This window comes from Geotrypetes seraphini, chromosome 19 (genome assembly GCF_902459505.1).
Source record: "Geotrypetes seraphini chromosome 19, aGeoSer1.1, whole genome shotgun sequence".
NCBI lineage: Eukaryota > Metazoa > Chordata > Amphibia > Gymnophiona > Dermophiidae > Geotrypetes > Geotrypetes seraphini.
The window spans coordinates 34823909-34844302 of NC_047102.1; the positions used below are offsets into that span (position 1 = coordinate 34823909).

General features: G+C 42.4%; 1 protein-coding gene across 2 annotated transcripts in view; it reads left to right on the forward strand.

Annotated features, from left to right (window-relative positions):
• The window catches only part of TNNI2 (troponin I2, fast skeletal type), a 33040-nt gene that overhangs the window by 11914 nt on the left and 732 nt on the right, over positions 1-20394 (forward strand). For both annotated transcript variants that reach the window (XM_033928875.1, XM_033928874.1), the window contains exons 2-7: positions 815-847; positions 4988-4994; positions 9155-9193; positions 9851-9979; positions 13491-13580; positions 16110-16286. In XM_033928875.1, the coding sequence (XP_033784766.1) occupies positions 837-847; positions 4988-4994; positions 9155-9193; positions 9851-9979; positions 13491-13580; positions 16110-16286 (453 nt within the window). In that variant the 5' untranslated portion in view covers positions 815-836. The remainder of the gene's footprint in view (positions 1-814; positions 848-4987; positions 4995-9154; positions 9194-9850; positions 9980-13490; positions 13581-16109; positions 16287-20394) is intronic.

The following is a 20394-nucleotide window of genomic DNA, read 5'->3' on the forward strand; positions in this document are numbered from 1 at the left end:
TTATTCCTAGGATGAACACCATGAAATCTGTTTTACTGTTTGGAAACAGGATATTGTGCTCGATGGACCATCAGTCTGTCCCAGTATGGCAACTCTTATGTTCTTATCTTCGTAGCATCCGCACAATTGTGATTGTTCTGCTAAATTTAACAAGAATGGGTGGGCTGATTGTAAACATCACTTGGACTATATAGGGCCAGAGCTGAGGGAATATATTGTGTTCCTTTTTTTTAAAATACAGTAATTGTGTTCTTTTTCAATTGTTTTTATAATGCAGAGCACTTCACTGACAAATGAAATATTTGTCATTGTCTGGTTACAATAGAAGGTTCTTTTATTCAGCCTGAAAAAAAATGACAGGCTGAGTCAATTCTGTTGGGGGGGGGGGGGGGTTGAATGTGTTAGGTATTTATACCGATGTTGTAGAGATATCTTATATAGAAAAGTTATCCCTCTGGCTTTGCAACTACAGTATTTTACTACCAATAATTATTTCTTGAGTGCTAACAGATGTATTCAGTTAAAATCTACCCTTCAAGCTTGTAGCATTAATGTGACTCACACAATCACTGTTGAGTCTTCATTAAAGGAATAGCAGAAAGCGCCAGATCCCTCTGCTCTGAAAATCCAGTCAGAAATTGTTTTATGCAGAGTTCAGAACCCGCTATCAGCCAAGAGGATTTTCCGATGCACCAATGGCAGTGTCAGAAGGGCTCTTCAATACACTCTATTGACTTTTCCTAAAACTATAAAAAGACTGGAAATGTTAAAGAAATCATTTTTTTTTTTAAATCCTTTTTTTGTCTTTTTACAGGTTCTAAAACACTCACGTCACAATGGGTGGAGAGTGAGTATCTGTTTTCCTTAATGCCTCTAAGCGTGCTAGTTTTGTGAACATAGCAGCATGGCCTCAGATTCCCTGGACATTCGTTTGACCTGCAGTTTAACTCGGTGCCTTTGTATCCCCGGCACAGTGTGACACGGTAGATGAGAGCAGACAAAGAAGAACCAACCTGCTTATTCAGTCTGCCCAGTCATATATCTCAGCGCTGACTGCACAGTGCTGCCCATTCAAAGTCAGTTTTGTGCTTCTAGTTCAAGCTACAGCTTCAGCCCTGAGGTTGTGGGTTCAAACCCTGCGTTGTGACTTTGGGCAAGTCACTTAATCCCCCCATTGTCCCACGTATATTAGATAGAGTGTGAGCCCAACGGGACAGATAGGGAAATATGCTTGAGTACCTGAATGGCTATAACTGGTATATAAATAATAATATAACTGGTTTAAAAATGAGAATATTAACAAAAGAAGCAATAGGTCAGATGGACAATATAAGAGAAATCCAGCAACAAAGGGTAGACATGAGAAGTTAAAAAAAAAAAAAAAAAAAAGACACTAAAGGGACAGACGTCGACCACATTCCATGATGCCACAGGGCACAAATATGAAATACAAACAACCGACTCGCAAAATCAAGAAGAAAAAAAAGGCAAAGAATGAAATGAATATTGTTAAAGCTTTATTAAAGAAGGGGCCTGAGGAATCTGAGCAAATCAGGGCCTTCCTGATATCCGCTAAAAGGCTTCCCATAATCATGATGTAAACCTAACCCCAACATCCTGTCAGGGCACCTCCCGCTCAGCGTGCACATTTGTCCGTTCACGCAAATGTCGGGGTGCATTTGTCCTGCACGCATTTGACGGGTCACCATTTTGGCAGTCGATGCCTTCCTCTGGCTTGAACTGCTTCCAAAAAAATGAAGTGGGGAACATTAGCTCTCCGCAATAAAGGTCAATTGTGATATGTTTTACTTGATTTTTTTGAAGATTGGACTCCTGAGGAAGGCATAGAATGCCAAAACGGTGACGGGACTAAAGCGCGCTAGACAATCACGCGTGGACAAACGAGCAGAGCCAAATGCACGCAGGACGTCAGCGCACCAGATTAAAAGTTACATTTAAAATGCTCCTAGGGGGCGTTACTTAGAAGTGTTGGTGCTGCCATTGGGGGTAGGGGAACCCCCCTCCCACTTACAGAGGAAACTGTAATTTTTCCCTAAAACAGGGAAAAATTACACTTTCCTATTGAAAGGTCACTATGTAATGGGGGGGTTACCCCCTGAACCCCCAAACAGCAGCGCCAGCACTTCCAAGTAAATGGGGGGGGGCTTTTCTCCCCTAAACCCCCCTTGGAGTGCTTTAAATTTAACTTTTAATCTGGCGCGCTGACATCCTGTGTGCATTTGTCTCAGCTCATATGTCCGCTCACGATTGTCCCGCGTGCTTTCATCTATGAACCGCCAAAACACAAGCCTTTTTGGGTCCAGTTTCTGGATTTTTTTTTAAAAATTATCCTTTTCAAATAATCACAAAAGTATGCTCTTGTTCAAGCAATAAAGAACTAAATACATAATCCATTATAATGGAAGTAAACAATTAGAAAACAATCTAAAGTTCTTCCTTAGACCCCAAAATAGAAGGGGAGCATTCTAGATAATAAGTTTCAAGTTTCTTAGGTTTTTATATACCGCCTATCAAGATTATCTAAGCGGTTTTACAATCAGGTACTCAAGTATTTTTCCCTATCTGTCCCGGCGGGCTCACAATCTATCTCGCGTACCTGGGGCTATGGAAAATTAAGTGACTTGCCCAGGGTCACAAGGAGCAGCACGGGGTTTGAACCCACAACCCCAGGGTGCTGAGGCTGTAGCTCCAACCACTGCGCCAAACCCAAATATATAAGGTCAAAATAAGTTGAACTTCAGGCGGACAACCTCTTTAAATTAGATGCTCCGGCTGATAATAAATATAAGTCATACCCAAATATTTTATGTGACATTTATAGGGGTAGGCCAGCAAAAAGTTTGCTCCCAATGACAGAACTTGCTGTCTCATTTCCAAAAAGATTCTTCTAGTATTTTGTGTCGGTCGTGTCACATCTGGGTAGATCCAGATGGTTTTTCCACAAAAGAGAACTTGGGCATTTCTAAAATATAACTGCATAATTTATTTAATTTTCTCCCAGGGGAGCTCAGAATGGTTTACATGAATTTATTCAGATACTCAAGCATTTTCCCCTTGTCTGTTCACACTCTATCTAATGTACCTGGGGCAAAGGGGGGGGGGGGATTAAGTGACTTGCCCAGGGACACAAGGAGCAGTGTGGGTTTGAACCCACAATGTCAGGGTGCTGAGGCTGTAGCTGTAACCACCATGCCACACAGGGGGGAAGGGAGGGCACAAGCATGGCATGGGGGGCAGAGAGATGCCTACTTCTCCACCAAGACAGTGCCTGGGGCAGTCTGTCACCCCCGCCCCCCCTTACTTCACCATAGATTAAATGGTCACCTTCCTTAGAATGCTAGGAAAGTCCTCAACGTTAAATGCAGAGATGTTGGCCCAAATTCTGTAACCAGCGCCTACAATTAGGCACCTATTTCAACTAGATAGGCGCCTATCTAAATTGAATTGAGCTTTTTAATCAGCACTGATTGAAACATAGGCGCCTATCAAAAAAGCGCAATTCTGTAACAAGGCGCCTCTAAAAATTTAGGCGGCCTTCAAAAAATAGGCACTCTGCATGTTAGGGGTGGGCGTGGCTACGCGTTAGACGCCTTCTTGCAGAATCTCTGCTCTTAAGCATGCTTAAATGGTCAACTTGGCGCCTAACTTTTAGTTGTGCCTAGAGCCGGCCTATTTAATGGGCGCCTCCAAAATGGGGGCCGCTCGGCGTGATTCACTAAACAGCTCCCAATTATACTTGAATCGCGCTGAACGGTGCCTAAGTAGGCGCCTACCTTTTGGGCACTTCTTATAGAATGTGCCTAGACAAAAAAGAAGATCCAACAGATCTGTGTCAACAAAAGAATAAACCAAGGACAAAGGAAAGAACTGTAGACAGGTGGACAAGATGGAGCCTTAGCTCTCTTCAGCAGCACATTCTGTTTGTGTATACACTTCTCCCTCCCTATTTGCAGGGCTAGGGGCAGAGCCGGTCTACGACAAGGGAAAAAATCACAAATAACTTTTGGATGGCTCTTACCCACCCCATGCTGCTGAGTTTCCGTGGTCTCATGAGACTACAACAGGAACTCCCAGTTGTAGTCTTGTGAGACCACGGGAACTCCTAGCACAGCTCTGCATGGGGCAGGAGTGTAGGAAGATTGCTCCTGCCCCTCATCACTGCAAATAGGGAGGGGGAAATGTATGTGTTGCATTTATTTGTTACCACCTTTATATGGGACCCCCGAGGAAGACAGTGTTGATCGAAACATGGACCGTGTCGGGTCCCATATTGCTATAAGTGGTTTATTTGTAAGCAACAATTTGTTTATAATACATTTTGCCTGCATCTTGTCCACCTATCTGCAGTCCTGTTCTTTGTCCTTGAGATTTTGTGCCCAACACACCTTAACTTTGCCTGTTAACTCATGGTGGTTGTAAACCTTAGTGTGGCTTAGTAAACAGGTCCCATGTGTCTCAGTCACACATATTGATAGCATATCAGTGGCATAGCAAGGGTGAGCGCCAATCCCCCACCCCTTGCCACGCAAGCCCCTTAACTTTGGCCCCTTAACTTGCTGTTTCTGCCTGGGCAAATCGCGTCAGAGGGGAAGCTTCGGGCCCGGCCAGCCACCTGCAACTTAGAACAACGGCTGCTGCGTCGGGGCTCCGCAGAAAAAAAGAAAACTGTGATTTGGAAAGACGACCGCGAAGGGGGAGGGAGGAGGGAGACGCGCCAACAAGGGGAACAGATTCCCTGACCACGGTACCCCCTGAAGCTGTGGGGGCCAGGGCACCTGCCCTGTTTGCCCTCCCCTAATGCTGGCTCTGCTCTAGGGAGAAGTATCTTCTTGTGGTGCTGCTGGGTCAGCCTATATTTAGTTAAATCGAATAAAGAGCATATAAAATTATTTATATAAATGCTGTTGAATCTGTTTTGTAAAGTGATACTTATAAAGGTGTCTTTGTTTCTTTCTCTCTCTTACAGGGAAGAAGTAAGTCTGTCTCACTATTTTTTGTCACCTGTATCTTCAGACTGCCAGCTTACATGAGAACCAGGCTGATAGGCTGCCGGGCCTAGGCTAGCTTCTCTTTAAAATGTACACTTTGGGGATTACTCAGGTCTTTTCCTCTAGTAGTGTACAGCACAGTAATCTTTTCGGGGCTTACTCACAGCCATCAATTAAACAGACGGAGGAAGAGTTTTGCCTTCTCAATACCCAATAACTTCATTTGGCTGAGGATTCCGAAATTAACGTGTTATCATGGAATCGCCTAAAGCAGTGATTCCCAACCCTGTCCTGGAGGAACACCAGGCCAATCGGGTTTTCAGGCTAGCCCTAATGAATATGCATGAGAGAGATTTGCATATGATGGAAGTGATAGGCATGCAAATTTGCTTCATGCATATTCATTAGGGCTAGCCTGAAAACCCAATTGGCCTGGTGTTCCTCCAGGACAGGGTTGGGAACCACTGGCCTAAAGAATATAGAAAATTCCAGTCTTCTGACTGTTTTCTTTTCAGTCTTTCAGTGGAATAATGCCAGTAGTTTTGAGGGAGATGGCATTGGAAGTCTGTGGTATGAGGAATTCCAGAGACTGACGCTAAACGCAGAGGGTTTGATTAAAATTGGCTACCTGCCTGGTCAAAGTGCTTTGAAGGGTAGCTGAGAAATCGCTTTGACTATGAGCAGTGATGAACTGTCAGTTTTACTCAAGGCTCTCAGCTCTGCTTCTCCTGAGGGCTCAAAACGACATTAAGTCCTAACGCGTATTTAGCCAATGAAAAAGGCTTACTGCAAAACGCAATAAAACATTTTGCAGTAACTTGCCAGTTTGTGCACTCCAATCACATGATTTTTGGGGCGGAGTTTAAAAAAATATATTTTTGAGAAGTCATTTTGGGGAACTTGAACATGGCAGTTTCCTTTTGGGCTTCTACCTCAGCCACCATCAAGCTGGGATCCAGTGCCACGAGCCTTCATGGGCAGTCTGCAGGGATCCCCTCTCGATTCGTTTAGCCTATTTATTACAAGCTGAAAACAATGCACTCGGGCTTTATCCAGAAGTCTGTAATGAGGAACTAAATTTAAAGGTTGGCCAAAAGTGCCAGAGTGCATCATTCCCAAATCATGTCAAATGACTTCTTTTACAGACTTAGGGCTAGATGCACTAAAGTCAGCGATTATCGCTAAACCTGTTTTCACAGCCTTACCGACCCGATGCACAAAACAGCTCACCGTGTGTTTTTCCCCTCGATCGTCCATTTTCCGATCCATCCATGCGAATTAGCTAAAACCGCAGACAAAGTAGCCAAGCGATTGATGCACTAATATCGCTTGGCTATGCAAAAAAGACACCCCCCCCCCCCATCCCGGGGCTTTAGCTATCAGAAAAAAGATCATTACGTTCTGAGAGTTCGGCATTTACTGAAGACGAAAGCTAATCCTAAATATGCGGAAACGAATGCCATGACTTTTACATGTGCAGGAGTTAGGTTCTGGAATCGCCTTGTTGGCCAAATTTGAAAGTGTAGAGATAAGAAGTCGTTTAGGAAAATGTTAAAAAAATACAACTATTCGTAGATGCATTTCTTTGGGCAAATCACCTAATGTAAAGATTGAATCTGCCTGTTTTGTTCAGATTTTTAATATTTTATGTATGTAACCTTTTGTAAACTGTTTTAAAAATAAATACATAATAATCAATTCTTGCCAATGCAAAAACAGGAAGTGATGTCAGAGAAGGCAGAGTGAGACGGAGGGAAAGCTCTGAAGTAGCCAAACCATGGTTAGAGAGAGAGGGGAGTGAACTGTAGACCTGCAATCAGAATTGGAAATGCCACCAGTAGAATCTGTGGCCAAGAGGGAGGGAGATTATCAGTCCTTTATGGAAGGGAAGAGGGATGGGATTTGATCTACTGCCTTTCTGTGGCTACAGTCAAAGCAGTTTACGTACATATTATAAACAGGTACTTATTTTGCGCCCAGAGTCACAAGGAATTGCAGTGAGAAATAAATAGATAAATACGTCCCTTGATTTGTGTGATTAATCACAATTAAAATTTTTAATCAAAATTCAGCTCTAGAAACAACATCAAATAAGCATTTTCCAGCTGCCCATCTGTACTAGCAATAAGGTCACAGTCTTTGATATACGACGGTTGATTCATAAATCGTGGCAACTATTTTTTTCTTTTGAAAATGCCAACACTGGAAATCTAATATTTACGTTTGAAAGTGTGTGACGTGTACTTCTTAATGTTGCCACCAGATGAGAGATGAGAGCAGCGGTCTATGGAAGGGGAGAAGGAAAAAACATGACTTTTGAAAACATCATTGCATTATGGCATACGGTGTACAACATGGACAAAAAAGTACAAATACAAACCGTTAACATCCTGCGTCGTACAGTACAGGAGAAATGTCCAGAGCTGTCGCACAACGCCTTAATCCTCCATGACAACGCTTTGAAGGGTGCTAACAGTTTCAAGCAGATCGTGTGCTTGGTTTAGTGCGGTGTCTCTCGAACGGTGTGCCTCGAAGAGATTCCCGAATCTTACTTTATATTTTAAAATTCCCTTCATACGTTTACACTCACGGCATGTACATGTATATTACGTGCGCAAGAGTCTGTCGATGTCTGTGTGCGTACGGATACAACCGCCCAGACAAGCATCATTCTTTGATGTGATTGGTCCTTGAAAACTAATGGCAAGTAATTTTCGTTTTTATGTAGTAGTTATCTTAACTTCCCCCGCGATAGTGCTCCTGTCATTCATAGAGTTCCTATGAGCGTCGGGAGCAGCGCAGAGCATTCAGCGTGCCGGCCTGCGCTAAAAACCACTATTGCATGGTTTTGTAAAAGGGGGGGGGAGGGGTAGAGCAACAAAGCTTTGTTACCGTTTGGATCTTCTTATCTTTGCGAACCTGTATTTTCAGCTTTGACAGAAATCGAAAAAAACCCAACCAATTCCAGATGGTGGAGGATGAAATGCATGTTTTCTTGTCGACTATTGAGCTGTGTTTTGAGTTAATTTGTATTAAAAAACAAGCACATTCATTTCATTGATTAGCAATTCTATTCTATCTACTTTACCCTCCCCCCTTTTCCAAAACCACGATAGCGGTTTTTAGCGCAGGCCAGCACGCTGAATGCTCCGTGCTGCTCCCGACACTCGTGGAGTTCCCATGAACATCCGGAGCAGCGTGGAGCATTCAGCGTGCCAGCCTGCTCTAAAAACTGCTATCACGGTAATGTAAAAAAGGGGGTAAGTGTCACTACTGTTATAATTACCCATACATAGCTTAAAGAACTTTAAATAAATAACTCTCAAATTTAATTTTTTGTGGGTTTGCAGTTTTATTATTTCAATTATAATTTACCACCCTCTTCTACGAAACTGCGATAGCAGTGTGTAGTGCAGAGAGCCGCGCTGAATGGCCCGCGCTGCTCCCGATGCTCATAGAGTTCCTACGAGCATCGGGAGCAGCGCCGGCCATTCAGCGTGGCTCTCTGTGCTATAAACTGCTAGCGCAGTTTAATAGTGTGGCAGAGCTAAAAAAATTTGAGAGACACTGGTTTAGAGAAACAGCTAACGTTTATTACTGGTTTCTTAATAACAATGATTTCAAAAGTCATGTTTTTTGCTTCTCCCCTACCAGAGACCGCCACACTCATCTCTCATCTGGCGGCAACATTAAGAAGCACATGCCAGACACTTTCAAATGCAAATATTAGATTTTCAGTGTTGGCGCATTTTCAAAAGAACAAGTTTATTAAAAATGTCATATCCCGCCTAATCATGCTCAAGGCGATGGACAAAGGGGGATTAAAATAAACAAACAAATGCACCGCAGATCACACAGACTGGAACAGGACTGGAAAGGAGAAATTTGGACAGCAAAGAAGAAAAGAGAAGAACGATAGGGAGGGAAAACGTAAAGGCCAGCGTTGGTGCATTTTCGAAAGAAAAAAAATATACTTGCCATGATTTATGAATTAACCCTCTTAAGAAGTGTCCAGATTGAGCTATGAACTCAGCCAGCATTAATGGTCAACATATAGGCACTGAGGGGTGTGAGGGCTAAACGGAAGAGGCGGAGTCTATGTTATAATGTCTGCTTTTTTTTTTTTTGTTCTTTCACACTTGCAGAAATCAAAGATCTCCCATTCCCGCAAACAGCACCTGAAGGTAAGTTTCCTTCTCCATGCATTTTACTGTATAATATTACTGGTGGGATGTGAATTCCCTCCCCTCCAAGCGTTATCCATATGAGCTGGCGTTGGCTCTAGCTGCGTAGCGCAGGTTTAATGCTTAGTAAAAGGAGCCCATAGTCTATAAATGATGCCCAGAAAAATCGGTGTACCTGATCGAGTTGCACTAAGCTCCAGTGCGTGTCATAACTTTTAGACGAGCCCATTTAGGCCAAGGAAAATCAGGCCTAAAGACCTGTGCCTAACTTGTGCGCCGATTGAGCGTACTCTACAACGGTACGCAGAAATGTGAGGAACGCCCATGATCCACCTATGTTCCTCCCCGGCCGCATCCCCTTTTCAGATTCGCACAACTAGATCTGCCGTGCAGCGCTTCATAGAATGCGCCTACCAAGTTGTGTGCGTGACTTCTAATTAGTGCCAATTAGCGTCAATTATGAGGCATTAATTGCCAATTAAGTTTGTTGACCAATTAAGTTGTGTGCGCCGATTTGTGCTCGCAACTTAAGGCGCCATATCCAAAATTTGGGGGAATATGTACTGCTGGGAGGGAGACTGCAGGCCTGTGAGTGTTACATGGATGGCGGTCTCTCTGCTGCAATGTTTTTTTTTTTTTTTCTTTTCTGTTGTACAGAGCTTGATGCTCCAGGTCGCTAAAGCAACAATAGAGAAAGAAGCAGCTGACAGAGCAGCAGAGAAGCAAAGTTACCTTTCCGAGCACTGCCCACCTCTCAGTTTACCAAATTCAATGCAGGACTTGCAGGTAGGTAATCCTCGTCATCTCTGCGATTCACTCACAGTCCTAACTCTTGCACATACAACTTATGATCTAAGTTTGGGTTTTTTTTACTTCATTGGCTCCCAGTATACTCCAGAGTCCTCTATAAATGTGCCTGCATAGCCTTCAAGATTCTACATGGCGTCCTCCCTCCCATTATCCCACTCTTCTGGAATTCCTCAAACCCGCTCTCGACTAGATCCTCCCAAAAACTGAAACTATCTTTCCCTTCTATAAAAGGTATATCCCGCGCAGAAAAACTTGGAACATCCCTCCCCTTTAGAACCATAGAACTCTGGAACAATCTTTCATCCCCGCTTAGAAATTCTAGCTCCTTCCAATCCTTCCGCAAACACTTGAAAACTTGGCTCTTTTCAAAAATCTAATCACCTCCCGTGCTCTAGTATCCTGTCCCCCTCTATCTCCTCAGTCCCTCTCCTATATCCTTTCTTTGTAGTTCCTTTCCTTTCAAACTCTGTAAACCGTGCCGAGCTCTGCGCACGCGGAGATGGTGCGGTATACAAACCTAAGGTTTAGTTTAGTTTAGTTTTTTTCTCAGTTTTATGAAATCTCTTAACTCAGTGAGCAATGTGGGAATGTGAATCTGCACCTCATTTCTTTCTCAATTAGATAACAAGACTCCTGAGGCAGGCCCATTTGCGTCGAAACACAATCGTGTCGAGTTTTATTGCAAAATAAAGGAGACTGAGCACCAATTGGTCACCTTTGTTGTTGTTTCTTGCGGTATCAATTATCATACTTGGTGGTATGACCAAAAAGCTGCAGCCATTAGATATCGCAGTAAATAGAAGCTTCGAGAATGTGTTGTTTGGTCTAGAATGGATGTCCAATGGCAAACACAGCTTCATAGCTGCAGGCCACATGCACCAATTTTGCGGAACGGGCTCAGTGGGTGGCAACAGCATGGAATAGCATAAGAAGAGAATAAAACCTGTCTTTAAAAAGGCAAAAATAATTGAGGATAACAATGAAGACAATGACGATGAGGATAGCGAAGATGTTAGTAGAAATGAAATACCAGTATCTGCAGAAAATGCCTGACCTCTTTCATAGTGATATCGAGGATAAGAAACATTGAAGGATTTTTAGAAAATGATGTTGATGAATAAAATAAAATAGATACAGTACTTGTATAGTAAATTTCTATGACAGAACTGTTATTCCAGTTTTCTTTTACTTCACTTACCAGTAAGCTTACTCTAAAATATAATATAGTTAATTTCTACAACAGAATTGTTGATGTTGCATAAAATACAATGAATCCTGGTAGCCTAATGGTTAGGGCAGTAGACTGCAATCCTGGAGAACTGCAGCTCCTTGTGACCCTGGGCAAGTCACTTCACCCTTCAGTGCCCCAAGTACCAAAGCTTAGACTTTGAGCCCACTAGGGGGACATAGAAAGTACCCTGTATATAATGTATACAGTGCTGTGTACTTCCAGTAGCACTATAGAAATGATTAATAGTAGTATCGATGCATATTCAAGTTTGTTTTTTTTCACCTGTATACTTACAACTTCTGGTATTTACGTTATATCTTGAGTAGTAATTGCTATTCTGATGCTATTCGGTGGGGTTTGAACTGCCGGCACCTTGTGTTTAGCCACGTTTTATGCAAAGGAGTGACTTATAGGCCAACTTTGCTGAGATTTTTTATTGTTTTTGGTCCCTGCGACTTAGTATATAAAGAGCAACTTATAACTAGGAAATTACAGTAATGGTAGTAGTTACTGGTATAGAAGTCAGATGATTGTGGAGATGTGGTTGTATTTCTAATATGTTTTTGTGTAGGTCTTGGTGTGTGTTTGTGGTGGGAATGAGCTTCTGGTGCACATAATGGAGTAGTTCTCATGATACGAGCTGGTTCCTACTACAGGTAGTGGAATGCTTATGGTAGTCGTGGGCCTTTGGGACAGATGGTGAGATGATTAGGTAGTTATAGGTTGCTGATAAAAGTAGTGGGGAGGTTGTAATAACAATATAGTGTTCCTATAGGTGGTGGAGTAGGGTGGTTCTGGTTCTAGTACTGGTTGGTATTGAAGATCTGGAAAAGTTTTAAAAGCGAGGGGGAAGACTAAATGTTGGAGCTGTGGTAGTTAAATGTTACAGAAATACTAAGACTAATCGCCAAATGATCTTTAGAGCATAGACAACTGTTATGTAAGGCCATTAGGTCATGTGGGGGCGCTTGAAACAGAAAACACAAGAAAAAGCTGCCTCCAGTTTTAATATTCCATCCTCGATCAGGAAACCTCTCGCCAAAAAAAACTTGAAGGCAGATCTGAACTCGGCCAAGCACGTTCCTCAAAGCACACAAATTGCTAGTTTGGCATTAGTACACCATGGCAAACCGACAGGAGTAGTGTCTTCAGCAGTCCACTCAGAAGCTTTCGCTCAGGTCTAAAAGGCTGCTACTTCCCCATCCCCCCCCCACCCATAAGAAGCAAACTTTATTTATTTATGTAATTTAATTAATTATCCCATCGTTCCCAAAGAGTTCAGGACTGGTTACAAGTTACTATACATAATAAACAGATATGTGATGCAGTGGTTAGAGCTACAGCCTTGGCACCCCTGAGGTTGTGGGTTCAAATCCCACACTGCTCCTTGTGAGCCCCAGGTACATTAGACAGAGTGGGAGCCCACCAGGACAGTTAGAGAAAAATGCTTGAGTACCTGTATAATTTGTAATCTGCGTAGAATAGGATATGCAGAATATACATTATTGAATAAATAAAAATAGTTATAGTACAAGGCTTTAGGTTGGGGTTTTTTTTTCCTGGTACAAGATTTTGTCTTAACATGACACATACTAAGGATATGATACCCATAGCTGAAATATACAGTTTACAGGTTAAAATGGTCAAAGTTCAAGATTTAACAATACAAGTTTTTATCTTAACGTGAGACATACCGAGGATCTTGTATCAATATGCATTTTTTTTTTTTGTACTCTATCGGTTGGGTGGGGGTGGGAGATGTTAGGTGAACAGGTATGTTTTTATTGGTTTCCTAAAATTGAGGAGTCCTTCAAGGGATCTTATCTGTGGGGGCCAGTCAATTACAGAGGGTTGGTATGAAACGGGAGTAGGGACGTCGTTTGGCAGTTTGCAGTTGAATGGCATGCCCAGGGGGCGTTTTGAGGTGTATTTCATCCTGGGAGTGGAGGGACCTGTTCATCACGTTAGATTAGCGGCAACCCTTCTAGCCTCTACCTACCTATCTCTTTCCAGTCTATGGCCTCTGTGATATGATGCTGCAGGTTTGAGGTGTTCTGTTCTCCCTTCGGACTCCCTAGTTTCTTCTTAGGTGGTGCTTGGGTAGATGGGAGTCCTTGTATGTATTGCATCGCCAAAGCACAGCAAAATTTCTGTCAGGAAACCTAAGCAAAACCAAAAACATCAACCACCTTCTGTACAAATGGAAAGCTATTCAATCATAAGGAATTTCACTTCTATTTCATGTCTTCTCCCCAGGAACTCTGCAAAAAATTGCACACTAAGATCGAAGAGGTGGATGAAGAAAGATATGACATGGAAATAAAGGTGCAGAAGAGCACCAACGAGGTATTTCCCTTTCTGGGAGTGTCCATGTAGTTGGCATTCTTTTCACTCCATTTTGCTTGCAGCCCTCTGAGACTAGAGAATGACACGGGGGCAAATTTTCCCCCAAACCCGCAGGAACTCATTTTCCTGCCCCATTCCCGTTGAGTCCTTTTCCTGTCCCTGCCCCATTCCTGTAAGCTCTGTTCTCATCTGCCCAAGCCTCAAACACTTTAAAATCATCAGTGTTTGAGGCTTGTGCAGTTAAGGCACAGCTTTCAGGAATGGGACAGGAATAGCGACAAAATTTGCGGGGTCAGGATGGGGAAATTTAGTTCCTATGGCGATGGGGACAAATTTGAACCCATGTCATTCTCTGAGACCCTTTCTACATGACCATGGTGGAAGCTTTAAATGTTGGCTGCTGTAGTTTTATCCGGCTCTGGTCCATAACGCTTTGACGTCTGGATTTTTGTGCATAGGTTGTCTTGCCAGGCTTTGTCATCAGTGCTGGGAGCACATCAGCCAATGAATGACTCATGTAATACCATCCTAGGGAGCATTCAACCTACAAATTATAAGGCTCACTAATCTGCAGAAATACACTATACAGTATACTCCTCTGTAAACTTTCTTTCTTAAGGGGAAGAAAAGACCTCAGGTGCTCATGGGAATCAGACTGTTCTGGAGGACCACCAGCCAGTTGGTTTTCTGGGATAGCCCTAATAAATATGCACGAGAGAGTTTTGCATATAATGGAGGTGACAGGCATTCAAATCTTCTCATTAGGGCTATCCTGAAAACCTGACTGGCTAGTGGTCCTCCAGGACAGGGTTGGGAACCACTGCTCTGGACTACCTCTGACTGTATTCCCTCTTTATGAGACCTCATTGTCTTTTAGACATGGGATGGCTTTCCAGGAGCTGCCATCTTTGGAGGAATTACAGTGTCTATAGTGAGGCTTTTCAGTCCAAAGGTAGATAGAAGCTAAAAAGATAAATGTGTTTTAAAACCTTGTCCGCATAGTCTTGAGTTTGTTTATGTTTATTCAAATTTGATATTACGCCAAATCTTACAAAAATTCTAAGCGGATTACATACAAAATACAAAGTTAAAAACTGAAAAGAACTCCATGATATCAGGAAAGGACCTAGTCTCATCATTCATATCTAGGATACATTCAAAACCCATCCATTCCCCAAAAATAAAATAAAATAATTAACTGGTAGGTTTCAAGTTTTTAATAAAAATTTGATGCTATCGCTTATCAAAACTACTAAGCGAATTACAATTAAAATAAGGGGAGAGGACAGACATACCAAAAAAACCAACAATTTTTCCATTAAAAAAAAAAAAATTAAGAAAAATGTAGACAATACTATGAACAAACGGACTCAATGTGAATGGCTTGTGGAAGCTAAGAAAAAATGCCTTGTTTTGTGTTGATTCCCATTTTGTTCTATACACGAATGAGTTGTGATGTGAAAAAAGCTTGAGTGATGGCTGAATGCTTGAAAATCCAAATATTAGTGTGTGTGTTGGGAGGGGGGGGGGAATAGAAATGCCTAGTGTTACATATCCTTGAGCAGTGTTTCCAAGTCAGTCCTGGAGTACCCCCCTTGCCAGTCAGGTTTTCAGGATATCCACAACCAATATGCATGAAAAAGATCTGCATATATTGGAGGCAACATATTCAAATCAATTTAATGCATATTCATTGTGGACAGCCTGAAAACCTGACTGGCCAAGGGGTACTCTAGGACCATCTTGGGGAACACAGGCCCACGGGACAGTCTAGGGTTTTGTAGGAATTTGCAGGCAATTAGGAAGAACAGGCTGTTATTACAGATCTGCATACAATCCCACAGGGATTAGCTCATATACAAGTTAAGCATTTAAGGTTTACAAATGCAATTTGTTGGATTGGTTGTGTTGTCTAAAATGAGTAAAACTGAGGTTGGGTAGATAAATTGTTTCAGTTTACAGCTTCTCTGGTTGTAGCTGGTTAATGGCGGGTCTAGCATGTGATATGTTGTTTATATTTGCATATCTGTTCATTATTTTTTGTCATAATTACTTAAAGCTGTGTTTTTAATTGTTTGACTAGGGCAGTGGCCTGCAAACTTTTCCGGCCGGCGGCACACTAAATGCAGTGCCCCGGCCGGAAGACACCCGGAAGTCGATGCGATGATGTCACACACATGCGTGATGTCATCGCATCAACATCTGCACATGTGCAGAGGCCCGTCTTGCCGCGACCACGCTGTTACAGGGTGCAGGGAGAAGAGGAGAGATGCCGGCCAGGAGGAGAGTCGTCCACGCCTACTGATTTCCTACAGGACATGCCTCTCACCGCGAGAACATAATGTGTTCAGTTTGTCGGTGATGGCTTTGTCCTCCTTTAGTACTCCCTTTATTCCATGATCATCTAACAGCCCCATTGCTTCCTTCGCGGGTCGTTTCCCCTTAATATATCGAAAGAAAGGCTTAAAACTTTTTGCCTCCTTGGCTTTGAATTGATTGCTTCCTGGACTCTTTCCATTCTCTTTGTAGGTTGAAGACTTAAATCAGAAGATCTTTGACCTGAGAGGCAAGTTCAAGAGGCCTCCTCTGAGGAGAGTGCGCATGTCTGCTGATGCTATGTTACGTGCTCTTTTGGGCTCCAAACACAAAGTCAACATGGAGCTCAGGGCCAACCTGAAGCAGGTCAAGAAGGAAGACACTGATAAGGTACTGTTCCAATGGCTCCTCTTTCCCTGCTGGATATATTTAACCAGTTGGCAAAGAACTTGAGGTCAATGAATACTCTTACCCCCAGTGCCTATATCTAAGTTTATTGAGAGGTTTTGTCTTCTTTCTAGGAGACATAAAACTAAATTCAGAAGATTGGCTGTTTTGGCAAACTCTTGTTTCATATAGGGTCAAAGAGTGCCACACAATAGATGATCACCTCCAGTAGCCATCAAAAAACAGCCATCATATCAAACCATACATTTACTAACACTGAAACAGAGACCAGATCAAGCAGGACTGAGCAAAAATCTGTGATGCTATATCTAGATAATTCCAATATTCTATCTGCATTATATTTTAGCAGAAGGGTAATTAGTATTGCAGTGGTTCCCAATCCTGTCCTATTCCTGAGAAGTAAGCCAGCCCATGCCAATCTCTCTCATGAATATTCATTATGGATATCCTGAAAACCTGACTGGCAGGGGAGCTACCCAAGACAGGTGTGGGAACAACTCTAGTATTAGGGTCACCATATGGCTCCAGATAAAGGACAAATTGAGACATCCGAGATTTACTTACAATGGGAATAAAACTCAGATGTCTCTCAATCCATCCTCCTTTTTCTGGAGCCATATGGTAACCCTAGTAGTATTCAACTTCATCTCGCAATAAATGAGCACCATAGCACTTTGTCCAGTATGATGGCCGAGATGTCACCTGAGAGATGGGTGTGTCTCAGCTCTCGACTTCACATAATGAGCCAGATGTACAAATGGGTTTTTTCCAGTTTGTGCCTATGTGAAAAAAAGTTCATTAGATCTGGCCCATACACATACAGCATGCAGACTGGATAAAATCTATGAAATTTATCCATCTTCTAGTTTTGCATTGTAACCTAAATGTCTCATCATCTTAACATTTCCTACTGTTTATTAAGAATATAGAAAGAATTGAGCCCAGAATGCAGATCCTAATTAGGAGATTAATTTCTCGTTGCTCATTCCCGGAAGTGGTGTTTCTACCTAGCACATTGTTGCAAATAGGCTTCTCTTTGGATGAGTAACTGAATAGTTGTGATCTTGGGCAAGCCACTTAATCCTCCATTACCTTTCTAGTGACAGAAAAATACCTACTTTACATAAATGCGGGGGAGAGTGTGGCGAAGTGGTTAAAGCTACAGCCTCAGCACCCTGCGGGTGTGGGCTCAAACCCTCCCTGCTCCTTGTGATCTTGGGCAAGTCACTTAATCCCCCAATTGCCCCAGGTATATTAGAGAGATTGTGAGTCTGCCGGGACAAACAGGGAAAAAATGCTTGAGTACCTGAATAAACTCATGTAAACTCTCCTGGGAGAATGGTATATAAAATAAATATAACTTATCTTGAGCTACTCTTGAAAAAGCAGGAGCAAATCCAAAATCCCTTTCCCTTTCCACATTTTGTTATATCTTTTCTAAGATGAGTAAATCTGAATTTCATGGAACGATCATTGTGCAGTCACTCATAGAAACATAGAAACATGATGGCAGAAAAGGGCCAAATGGCCCATCCAGTCTGCCCATTCACAGTAACCATTATCTCTTCCACTCTCTAAGAGATCCCAGGCTTTATGGGATTTCAGACACAGTCTCTATCTCCACCACCTCTTCCGGGAGACTGTTCCACGCATCCACCACCTTTTCTGTAAAAAAATATTTCCTTAGATTACTCCAGAGCCTATCACCTCTTAACTTCATCCTATGCCCTCTCATTCCAGAGCTTCCTTTCAAATGAAAGAGACTCGGCTCATGCTCATTTATGCCACATAAGTATTTAAACATCTCTATCATATCTCCCCTCTCCTGTCTTTTCTCCAAAGTATACAGATTGAGATCTTTAAGTCTGTCCCCATACGCCTTATGACAAAGACCACGCACCAGTTTATTAGCCTTCCTCTGGACAACTCTATCCTTTTTATATCTTTTTTGAAGGTGCAGCCTCCATACACAATATTCTAAATGAGATCTCACCAGAGTCTTATACAGGGGCATCAATACCTCCTTTATCCTACTGGCCATACCTCTCCCTATGCACCCTAGCATCCTTCTAGCTCCACGCTTGTTCTATCAATTACATGTTACTCACACTTTGGATCCCTGCGTGCTTTGACCAGGTTTAACGTAAAGGTAATGGTTGTTTTAGATTTTAATCCCAAATCCTTGAGCTGAGTACTTTACTGGAACATGATGGCTCTTTGGTTTAAGCAAATTATTTCCAGGCCTACACATTCAGCATGGCATGCATACCCTGGATTTGTGGTTTGTTTCTATGATTTGGGGAGATATGAGGTCTGCTCTGATTAGCTGTCATCCTATCTTTCTCTGAGCATTAATGTGGTTGTAGGTCACCTGTATACCTAAGGGACAGAGGACCATTGTCCTTTTCTAGCACCCATAAGGATAGGGGATAGACTGATGTTGAGAGGTATGTTGAGTGTTGGTCTTCTTCCCATCTTAACTGTCAGGATCCTGCTTAGATGGTGGATAGCTGGAACTCCTTCATTTTGGAGATTTCGGATGTGGTGGCATCTATGAGAAATGTAGTTTTCCATAACAGTGAAAGGAGGCAACCACCCTGGTATACCGCATGGCTGTGTGGATTGAAGCAGATATTTAGGAGTGCTGAGAATCATCATTGATGCAGACAATCTTCAAATGACAGACAAGCCTATTTAAGACTTCCGAATGGGTATCACAGTTCTGGACGGACTACCAAGAGACAGTTTGTCAGCAGAGATTCATTCTACACTTAATTGTTCTGGCTTGCTATTTTGGGTCATCAGGAAGTTGGTTGTGAAGCCTGAGTTGAGGAGAGTGATTGATAGTCCTTCCCTGATTACTGTACAGCTAAGGTGGTACATATTTCATATCACATAACAGTTTGTTTGGATGTTGGTGCAATTGACATTTCTTCACCTGTTCAGATTTCAGTGCCAGAATTCTCAGAGGTGGTGAGAGAGCTGAAGCTGTCTGGTTGTATACTGGATCCTCATTCAGTAACTTTGCTGCACGGTGCTCTGGAAACGGCTCTTTTGTTAATGGAACTTGTGAATGCAAGGGATAAGCAGCTGGAAATTTTTCATTATGTGTCGTTTTTCATTTCATTTCTGGAAATTTCATGTTATTCAGGTTTTCTTGGACATTTTGTTGTTATTTAGAAAGGAACCGCTTCCTTCCCTAATGACTGTATAGTCCATCTACCTGCACTATTGTCTCATCAATACATTGAATCTTCAGAACATAGCATGCCTCTGGGGTACTGCGTGCAAAATTGGAGGCATTTCTGAGAACACTATCTTGGAGGTTCCGGATCTCAATATCCTATCTACAGCTTACATTGAGGCCCTAATTGGTTAGCGTACTTTAGTAAAACGGGGTAAGCCTCTATGACCTCTTCTAAAATGTATGTTATTAGTATTTACATGTACTATGAGAGCGGGACTGTTCCTAGCACTCTCTAAAATCTTATCCAGGTGTCACATAAGATCTGTTACTATCTCATGAGTCACCCAAGTAAACAAGTGATCCAAGCATTCACTTATCTACATTCTCAATAATTAAATCCCCAGTAACAGCATAAATCCTAAGTAAGCCCTACTGGACTTGTTTATCTAAGAGCTAGGAGCTCCTTCTATTGGCCGCATACTTAGGAGCTATGGGCAGGAAATGCTTTGCAAAGTTTAGTTTTCGAAATGCTAAACTGTATGATCTTAGAAGTTAGATTTAGGAATTTATTAATTTGTACCTCCAAATCCAAAATGTGGCCCTGCAAAGGGTTTGATTTTGAGACCACTGGTCTGGTCCCTAATTCTCTTAGCCTCGTTCCCTGTAGCCTGCCCCTCGTGGTAGTTCAGTTCTTAGCAGCTCACAATATTAGTATCTCATTCTTTCAGAGGCTTTTTCTGCACAGGTAGAAGGCTCTCGCAGGCCTGAGCTCCACCTATTTTTTAATGAAACTCAAGCTCCTTTGAAGTATCTGACCTAGGGTGAGATGCAATTTCTAACTATTAAGTCACACATAATACCCAGTTGATATGTATTGTTGAATTTGTATCAACCCTAGCAAAG